Here is a 9983-nt window from a genome sequence, read left to right as displayed (position 1 = left end):
CCCCTGGCCTTCAGCAAAATACCTGCTTCTGAATGAACTGAGCAAGCTGAGAATGTGGTACAACTTTCCCATTGTCTAGTGGGGGTAATTTTGTCCTCAGAGCATCTAGGAAACCCACACCTAAAGGTGTGCTGCCTCCTTGTGCAGACTAGCTTGTAGGAGAGAGGGGATAGAGTCAGAGGACCCCAGTGTAGCCAGGACTGCCAATCAATGTTTTGGTTCTTTTGTTTTGACAATTGAGAGAGTGCCCTCCAAACTCCACCTGGGCCACTCTCTGTGCTCATTTGGTTTGTGTTATTTCCCACATACCCAATTACCTGATAAAAACTCCCCTTGGATAACCCACTTTGAACTCACCAGCCCTTTTCTGAAATCTCCCCATCTTCATCCGGATGCTTCATTTATCAGGGCTCCTAATGAATGTTTTCTTCCATATTGTTCATGAACTGTTTCTGAGTGAAACATCTGAAGGTCAATATTGTATGTGTGGTGCTATGGGAACCAACACCACAGATGATGGCTGCCCTTGCGTTTGTCAGTTCCAAACACTTTTGCCTCCCTTCTTTGTTCTGCCAAAAACAATTCAGGAGAGAGGTGGGGGAAGTAGTGGGTGGGTAGGAGGCCAGATGACGTAGGCTGGACTCCAGATATTCAAGTTGGCACTGGTGTGGTTGTGAGTTACTACATAAAGCCAGTGCCGCAGGCAGAGCAGAGGCCCTCTTTATGCTGAGAGGTAGTTTTATGATGAACATAAGACAATCCCATTACTTAGCTGCTTTAGGGGGTGCAGACATGCCATCCTGAAGCACCTCTTACCTACCTGAAATCTTCCTGTCTCTTGCTATCAAGAAGAACCATATCTTAAACATGTGTACACACACACGGGCACACATGCAAGCTGGCCCCTCCACTTCATATTCAGAAAGTCTCCAGAGAGAAAATATGGAGTGCCAAGTTGGATGGAAGCTAATGTAAAATCTATGTTGTCTTTAAAACAATTTTTTTTTTTACTGTGTTTTTAAAAACATTACACTGGGATGTAAATCTGTAGGAAGGCTAAGCATGAACAAAAGCTTAACTTCTGGAGCTTTCTTTTTGTAGGGCATGAAAGGGGATGTACACATGGAAAGGATGGAGGCATTTATGGCCTGGTCCATGTCTAAAACCACAAATTTCATTCTTCTCCCATCAGGTAAAGAAAATCATGAGCTTCAAACATGGAAAGGGTTGGGGAAACTCCAGATCTGGGTTTCTCACTTACAGATCTGCTTGGTGACCTTGGGAAGTTGCCCAGCTTTTCTGGGCCTCAGTTTCCTCATCTAGAACACAAGGATGATAACACCTATCAGACAGGGTTGTTGAGGGGGATTTATATAAGCCAAGGGCCAAAGCCACTGACACCTGCTAGATTATCAATAATCACTGTTCTTCTTTGCTTATTGCATTAGGGAAAAAACCCTTCACACTTTTTAAAAGTTTCTATAAGGAAATTTTGAACTCCCTTGGTCCTGTGCTGTGGACTTTAGGCAGTCAGTTGTGTTGAACACCTTCTGTGCAAGCAGTGGGGCACTAGGTGCTTTAGATTTATTGACCAATGTAAGACTTACAGCAGCCCTTCCAGATAGGTTTCACTGTCCCCATTGTTGAGATGAGCTCATTGGAGTTCAGAAGAGTTAAACCATTGGCATAGAGATGTTGTATGGGAAGCAGCAGAAGCAAACCTCTAACCCAAGTCTAGGAAACTCTGCCATGTTGGAAACAAACCTCCTCCCAGTTCTGCAGTTGTCAAAGGCCATGAATGAACTAGAAAAATCATCCTCTCTTGGGCTGGAAATGGCCTTAAAAAGTCTTTGCATCTAATCTGATCAGTGCTTCAATGTTCATGTCATTCTGGCTAGAACAGGGTTAATATTTAATGAGACCTAGAAGTGTTCAAGTGTTTTCTTGTCTCAGGACTACATGAAACTGAGATGTAGGAGTAGAGGAGATCCAGAGGACTTACAATCTGTGTAGACTTTAAGGGGAAATGTCCCTTACATGGGGTGGCTAGGAGAAGCCTCGGATGGACTGGAATGTTGGTTTAGTTCTTTTGCAAATGTGGGTAAGTTTCATTAATCAGGTCCTGGGCCCTATCCTACAAATGATTCCGCAACCTTTGGTGTTCCTGAACATGCCAAACATGAGTCAGTCATTGGAATATAAGCACCATGAAGAGAAGGATTTTTTTTCTTTTTGTTCGCTGCCATTTTCTACCCCTAGAACAGTGTCTGGCACATAGTAGGAGCTCACAATAGGCCATTAATTAATTTCAGGGCATTTGCACTGACTGTTCCCTTTGCTTGGAGCATCCTTACTCCAGAATTCCTCACTTCTTACATATCTAGACTCAAAAGTCACCTCCAAAGAGAAGCCTCTTCTGACCATCTAATCTAAGACTGATTACCTATCATCACTGTTACCTCCATCTCCTCTTTTACTTTCCCTATCTCTTGTACGTTTGTGATTTTATCATCACTTTCCCCACTGGTAGTTCCATAGGGGCAGAACATCCATATGCTCATCTGCTGTGGACCGCTGTATCTCTCTCTAGCACCTAGAACAGAGCCTGGCAGTCAGTGCTTAATAAATTACATATTGAATGAATGAGTGAGTGGATGAATGCATGCAGACTCCATGGAAAGAGCTTAGCACAGTGCCTCGCACATGGCAAGTAACAGATAAATGTTATTGCTGACATTGTGAATAACAACACATTCTAGATTGGCTATTGACAATTCTCAGTGTAGGTCCTGGTAATTTGGTGAGTGTAAATGGCCACTCTTACACCCCACTTGCCATTCCTCCTTGCAACTGACAGAAACTCTACAGTACAGTGGGGTGTTTTGTTTTGTTTTGTTTTGGTGTTGGTTTTTTTTTCTTTCTTTTTTCTTTTTTCTTCTTTTTTTTTTTTTTTTACCATTTTTTGCTCTTCATTTTCTGCTTTTAGTGAAATTGTGACAAGGCATTGGAGGCACAACCTCCTCTCTCCCCAACTGTTGAATAAAAACACTTTCAGATCCTTCTTAATAACATGTAAATGACTAACAATCGCATCACCCCTACATCCCACCATATTCCAGCCACCTGGCCTCTCCCAGTTTCTAGGATTTTTATATCTCTTCACTTTAACACATGTTGTCATTTGCCCAAAGTGTCTCCATTCTGCCCCATTGCTACCTATGGATACTCTTTCCAAAATCCAGCTCCAATAATACCTCCTCCATGAAGTTCATCCAGAATTCTTCCAGCAGCTTCCACCTCCTCTCTCCACACTGCTTTTTCCTGTTTCCATTGAGGTTTTCATCATAGGATGCTGTACTTAATCAAGCCTCTCTCCTTCAGGCCAGAAATGAGCCCCTGAAAATCAGGGGTTTCACATATAGCAAGAAGTAATGCCCAGCTCTGACCTGAGTCAGTGGAGGACGTCTCCCTAGCTTGTGGACTTGGCTTTATGGATATCCTGGGTTCAAACCCTTCCTCCCTTCTTACCATCTGTGAGATCCTGATTTGTGTTTTTAATCACACCATGCCTTATTTATCCCACTTGAAATCAGGGATCCTAATTATTACGGCACAGTAAGCAACAAGCACCACAGACCAGTGGATGAAAGGATAAAGGTAAAGATTCTGGAATGGGTCACATTTGGAAATGACGTAGGATGGGTAGGGAACAAAAAGTCATTACTTACATATTTTTCCCACTGATATATGGGGACTGTTTATGAGTTCATTGAAAGTATACATAAAGAAACAAAAAATGGTTGAACATATTTCTGAAAAACACCCAGAGCTTTATTAACTTTGTTAGTTTAGCAGAAAGTGCAATGCACTGGAATCATCATTCTGGTTCATTTAGATCAAAGAATGTATACTGCTTATATACACATAGCTTTGTGAGCTGTAGAAACATATGCTGAGGTAAACAACCTCTGAAAATAAAATTTAAGGAAATGAATATAAAGTAAACTCCAAAACACAAAAACAAAAGTTATAAAACCCATTTAAATATTCCACTGCACTCTCATAGCACAAATGTTCATCTTATTCAGAGCGCTGTACCACATACTGAAGGGCTTTGACATAAAACCTCCTAAAGAACTTTGTTCTCTTTTGATCTCATTAGCATGAATTCCCCTGGACCATGGTGATGAAGAATTTGCAGAGAGACCCCCAGGATTCCCCACAGTAGTCCAGGGCTATCTTTGACTGCTTTGTTAAGTCCGGATCTTCCTCACACTTGGGGTCTTTGGTGGCGATGGTCTGGGTCTCCACTGAGCCAGAAGGGATGTTCTCTTTGACCTTTATCTGCTCCTTAGGGAATAACTCTTTGACCTTGTTAGGTTCCACCAGGGAGGCCTTACTGACTTTGCTCTGCTCCCTGGGAGAGGGCTCTGTTAATTCCTGGCTGGGTTTCTTGGTCCAAATCAGAGTGGAGTTCACCAGCTTGAGATTAGACTCTGGAAACTTCTTTCTGCACACCTTGGTTTTCAGGATGGTTTTGGCATCCCCACAGATGACCTTTTGAGAGCGCAGGTTCCGGCCAATTTGTTTCCAATAGACATTCTTTTTGTTTGACTCTAGGCAGAAAGTTGGATTGCCAGTAAAGACACAGGAAAACTTGTTATCCTGTCGGGTACACTCAACCTTCAGGGCAATACCCTCTTCTTGCTCAGTCACCACCCATCTGCAGTTGGCATGGTCTCGAGTGACAAACTTGCCTTTGGTCAGTTGCTTGTGTGGCTCAGTATGGGTCTCTCCCAGAGCACGCAATTTATCTCTGGTGCCTTTGCTGACATGTCTATTTTTTACTTCCTTTTTGCCCTTTACCAATGATACCTGAACAGCCAGAAGAAGGAAGGAGAGCAGGGTGAGGCTATGGATCCTCATGGCTTCAGCTTGGTGGGAACCTGTTTGACAAGAGCAGGTGAGTCAGTGCTGGGCAATAGTTCAGCAATACAGTGCTGCAGGATGACCCTCCCTATACCCTGACACATGCCTCCTTGCTTAGAAGTGAGATCAAGAATTCTTCTGGTTCCTGGAATTACTAGACTAGCGGCCTATCTATTCACATTTCTGCTTGACTTGAGTCCTGAATGTCAAAAACCTCCTACTCTTTCTCCATTCCTTCACCACTCTCTGAGCCAAATAAAGTCTCATCCTTCATTTACTACTCCTTTACCCCTGCATTCACTCACTCACTCACTCACTCACTCACTCACTCACTCCTTCATTTACTCATTAAACAAGCATTTATGGAACATCTGCTATATACCATGCCTCAGACTAGATGTTGGCTTTATTAATGTGAATGAGTAGGTCACATCTTAAAGAGATTAGAAGCAAATTTTTGGACAATATAAATAGCATTGACAAGGAGTCTGTCCCAATCCTGTCCCCAACTTGATCTTGGCCAAGTCACTTTCCCCTCTGGTCTCAGTTCCTCTGGATACTGAGGTTTTAGGTGTGATCATTCCCAAAATCTCCTCTGGCTCCATGTGATAGATTTCTAACCTAGTTCTACATGGACTCAGGTGACCACACAACAAGAATGGACATAGTAAATGACATGAAGGATGACGTTTGATCCAACATTCAACATGTGTGGGATTTGGACGCTCTGACATAGATGGGTTTGTGAGGGGGGCATTTAGGGTGCAATAAAAGCATAAGGAAAGGCATGAAGGAGGGGAGGTCATACCATTTGACTACGCAAAGTGAACCAGCCTGGATGGGGTGAATTTTTACCGCAACATTTAGATTAGGAAGTTGAAGGGAAGGATGATACCTAAATGATTTCTGGAGCCCTGGGTGGCACAGTGCTGGGCATATAGAAAGCACTCAACCAATGCTTTTAAAAATAAATCACTGCATGGGTGCCTCGGTGGCTCAGTCCATTAAGCATCTGCCTTTGGCTCAGGTCATGGTCTTGGGATCCTGGATCCAGCCCCCATCAGGCTCTCTGCTCAGTGGAGAGTCTGCTTCTCCTTCTGGCTCTGCTACTCCCCACCGCTTGTGCGCTCTCTCTCTCTCTCTCTCATGCATACATGCTCGCTCTCTCTCTCAAATAAACAAATAAAATCTTAAAAAAAAAAAAAAAGCTGTGCTTGGTAAGTAAAAATAAATCACCCCAGGTAACAGATGTGAAAGTTCAGGCTCATACTGTAAATAAATTGCTCAATATCCCTTATTGGGCAAGTGACAAACCTGGGAAAGGAGCCAGAATTTATCTCTTTGATCTTTTATACCACCAACCACCAAGTTTGCTCACTTATTGCATTTCAGCTTTACTCTGTCCTTTGGAAAATACTGACAACAAATAAAGTTACAAACTACTCAGGGTTTCATTTGGTATAATTCATGATAAGATGATTCATACTGTCAGTGCCCCACTTAAAAAGAAAATATAGATTTTGCTTGTATATGGGGCAGGCCCAGAAAATGGTCCAGGTCTTATTTCCACCTTGGGCTTGTGGCCTCTCCTCAGAATTGAGAAAGAGAGACAGTCACAGGTATGTGGGCTCCTGAATGAAGCATGGACAGGTGCCTAGGCATGCCATGTGAAGACCCACTTTTTCATCAGGGCATTGAGACTCAGCCCCCATGTGTCCCTGATAAGATCCATAACCCAGGATCCTGAGGTCCTCAGGGAAGTGAAAAGAAAGGTGGGGACTGAAACTCTTAAAAGAGCCAGACTCTTACCTTGTTCTGAGTATGCAGATCCAGTGTAATCCCAGATGTGAGAGTGAGCTTGCAGGCTTACAGCTGTCTCATCTGCCGTGCCAGGCAGGGAAGGCTCTTTTTATTGAAGACCGACAGGATTTTACAACACACACACACACACACACACACACACACCTGTCTATCTTTATCACACTCCTCCCAGCCACGCCCCTTGGGAGGGAGCCAGTTCCTGCAGGGAAAGTGGTTGGTGTAATGGTGTAATCCTGTGGGAGGGAGGTACTGCAGGACATTAGACCTGCTTCCTCCAAGACCTTCCCTTTCCCCCAGGGGCCGGGATAGGCGAGCAGTTCAGCCTTGCAAAGTCCCTCCTAATGGGATGAGGACTGTGGCAGCAAAATCCGTGGAGAATTATAAACAATAACAAAACTATCATAGCTGCCAAGCCCTAGTGTTGCCCATTTTACCTAACGTGGTCCTTGAATTCCCATAATATCCACCCCATGATATGGTAACAAGGATTCCTATTATTTTACAGATGGAAAATTGGAGCGTATTGATATTCAGGGCTTGTCCAAGGTCACAGAGATGGTAGGATGAGAAGCCCAGAATTGAGCACTGGGACTCCCCACATGCACTGTCTGATCTTTCCCACTGTCTCAAGAAAATGTTTGTGAATGATTGACTGAAACTGGAAAAGCCATCCCAGTTTCTAAGTCCGTTTTCACAGAAGCACCTGAAATTACCATAGGGGCAAAGGAATCTATGGTTCTGAAAGGCTGGTTAAAAGTGGTCTGGGGATTTCTGCTGTAAATATTCACTTTCAGGTCACACAGACAGACTTCCCTCTGGTCAGTGTTCTATAGGGAGAGTCTTACACTAGAATGATCTATGTGGAATCCTGGAGATAGTATTCTTTTGGCTGTGTGACCTTCTCCAACCAGTTAACCTCTCTGAACCTCCATTTGTTCATCTATAGATTGCTGACAATAGCAGTACTTTATTTTGGGCTCACATTAAATATTTTATGGGGCTAAGCTATTCACATAAAATGAAGCAGAACAGATTTGGCTCAAACTGGGGTTTCAAGGTGTATTTGTTAAAAACAGACATACTTAGTTTTCACAAACATATTGAAGGAGACTCATTTCACAAAGATGTGGATCTCACTACATTTTGTCACCTCACCTTTCATGATTTTTGGACTCAAGAAATCATTCATTTTCTATTTAACTCAGGTTTGAAGAAACAATAACACCAGAGTGATAGTAAATGCCAACTGACCCTTGTCTTTGGGGGTCAGGGACAAAAGGAATGATGGGGATTGTGGCAAACTGGGTAGTCCTGATATCTAAGTGTCAACATCCAGCATTGATTGACTGAGAGAATGTTGGCATAGGGGTCAGTATTTTCAGAACTCATGAACTCTTTTCACATATACATTAGTAAAAATAAATGTGGAGACTTCATGTACTTTTAAAAAAATAGATTAACATCCAGATGTGTGGATATGAAATTGGGTTGGTATCTAATAGAGATTTTCTAAAAACACTGTCCTGGCTCACAATAAAGATAGCAAAAGTCCTAACTATGGTTGGCTTCCATCCAAGAGCTACCTATTTGGGAATTTCAAGGTCACAGAGGTATGGATATTGACCAATTCACTCAGTGGTTTAAAGAGTTTCTTCATGAATTGTATTGGAGGTGGATATTTCCCCCTCGTCCCCATTGTCCTGAACACCTTATTGAACCATGACCTGATGTTTTAGTGGATGATTATCTGGACATAGGCAAAATAAAACCGCTTTGTTTCCCAGAAAGCAATAGACCATAGTGATCTTCTGCAAAATGAGAAATTCATCTTGACCCTCAAGAGGCAGTCGGGTTCTTTCTGGAAGAATACTGTAGGTTAGAACATAAGGCATATTTATAAAGAAAACACGGACCCCAGGATCTTTTCTGAGAATTATCTCTAAATTTTGCCAGGGAAGATGGAACTTCCTCCTCTAGCTTTGCATGGACACTTAGTCTTCCTGTGATCTCATCCCAACTTCTGCCTTGCTTGTTCTATTCCAAGCAAGGGGTAAAATATTAGACCAAGCTGTATAGTTCTTTCCCTGTTGGCTCAGCTTGTCATTCTGAACTCATTCTGAACGCGCGCACATGCGCGCACACACACACACCCTCCAATCAGGCCACATTAACCACTGGCCCAACATTTCCTGAATACCTGGTGCACTTGCTTGTTCCCCTCCTGTCTTTGATTCTGCTGTTCCCTTACTTGGTGTGTCCTTCCAGTACTACTTTGCCAGGCATACACCTGTTCATCCTTCAAGATTCAGCTCAAATGTCATCTCTTCCCTGTTGGTATCATTGGTCCCTTCATCCTTGTCCATGCCCCTGCACCCTTTTATGGGTGTTCATGGAGAGAAACAGACTGTCACTCCCTGTTAGTTACACAATGTACTAGCATTGTGCTGAAACTGTGTTATTATTTTATGTCTCCATATACTAAGAAAATGATGCACTTGTACTATAGTGCCCTGGGGAAACTGGAGAGGTTTGGAGCCCCACCAAGGCTGTCCACAGCAGGTTCCCACTGCCTCCGCATGCTCCCAGAATGAAGCAGATTACTGCATATTGGAGAAGTATGTAAAGAAAGGCTCACTGACTTTTTCCCACACAAACCCCAAGAGGAAAGTGCACCCTGGGTCTTCATGATATAGACATGGAGCTGAGGCTCATGTGGGCTATGCACATGCCTGGCATACTCCTAGAGAATAATTAAGTGGAAGCCAATTCCAATATTCTTATTAAAAAGAAATTAATGTGCCCAAACTAATAAATTGTAAATTCTTTCTTTCCTCATTCTAAATTTATATAGTTTCAAACATAAGAATATTATTACCCTTAACAAAACATTTGTAAAGTTGGTACCTTACCCTGCATCCCCCCCAGGTCTCTGTATCACCCATTCTTTTTCATTATAGTGCTATAGTTATAAAACTATTGAACCAACATGAATATATTATTACTAGTTAAATTCCATACTTTGTTCAGCCTTCATACTTTTTACCTAGCATTCTTTTTTTAATTTTTTTTAAATTTTTATTTATTTATGATAGTCACACAGAGAGAGAGAGAGAGAGGCAGAGACACAGGCAGAGGGAGAAGCAGGCTCCATGCACAGGGAGCCCAACATGGGATTCGATTCCGGGTCTCCAGGACTGCGCCCTGGGCCAAAGGCAGGCGCTAAACTGCTGCCC

The 9983-nt window shown here is 42.8% G+C and overlaps 1 protein-coding gene across 1 annotated transcript; it reads right to left on the bottom strand.

Moving 5' to 3' along the window:
* Positions 1-3809: 3809 nt before the first annotated feature.
* FGFBP1 (fibroblast growth factor binding protein 1) lies at positions 3810-6890 on the bottom strand. The gene is made up of 2 exons (XM_077877046.1): positions 6739-6890; positions 3810-4946 (listed from the first exon to the last, which is right to left on the bottom strand). Exon 2 carries the CDS (start codon positions 4924-4926, stop codon positions 4159-4161), a length of 768 nt encoding a protein of 255 aa, XP_077733172.1. The 5' UTR covers positions 4927-4946; positions 6739-6890; the 3' UTR covers positions 3810-4158.
* Positions 6891-9983: the final 3093 nt, after the last annotated feature.

Source organism: Canis aureus, chromosome 2 (genome assembly GCF_053574225.1).
Source record: "Canis aureus isolate CA01 chromosome 2, VMU_Caureus_v.1.0, whole genome shotgun sequence".
NCBI lineage: Eukaryota > Metazoa > Chordata > Mammalia > Carnivora > Canidae > Canis > Canis aureus.
This window is presented reverse-complemented; position numbering and strand designations above follow the sequence as displayed.

Excerpts from the sequence above, each read along its gene's own strand:
- FGFBP1 (XM_077877046.1), bottom strand. The coding sequence starts at position 4,926 with ATGAGGATCCATAGCCTCACCCTGCTCTCCTTCCTTCTTCTGGCTGTT.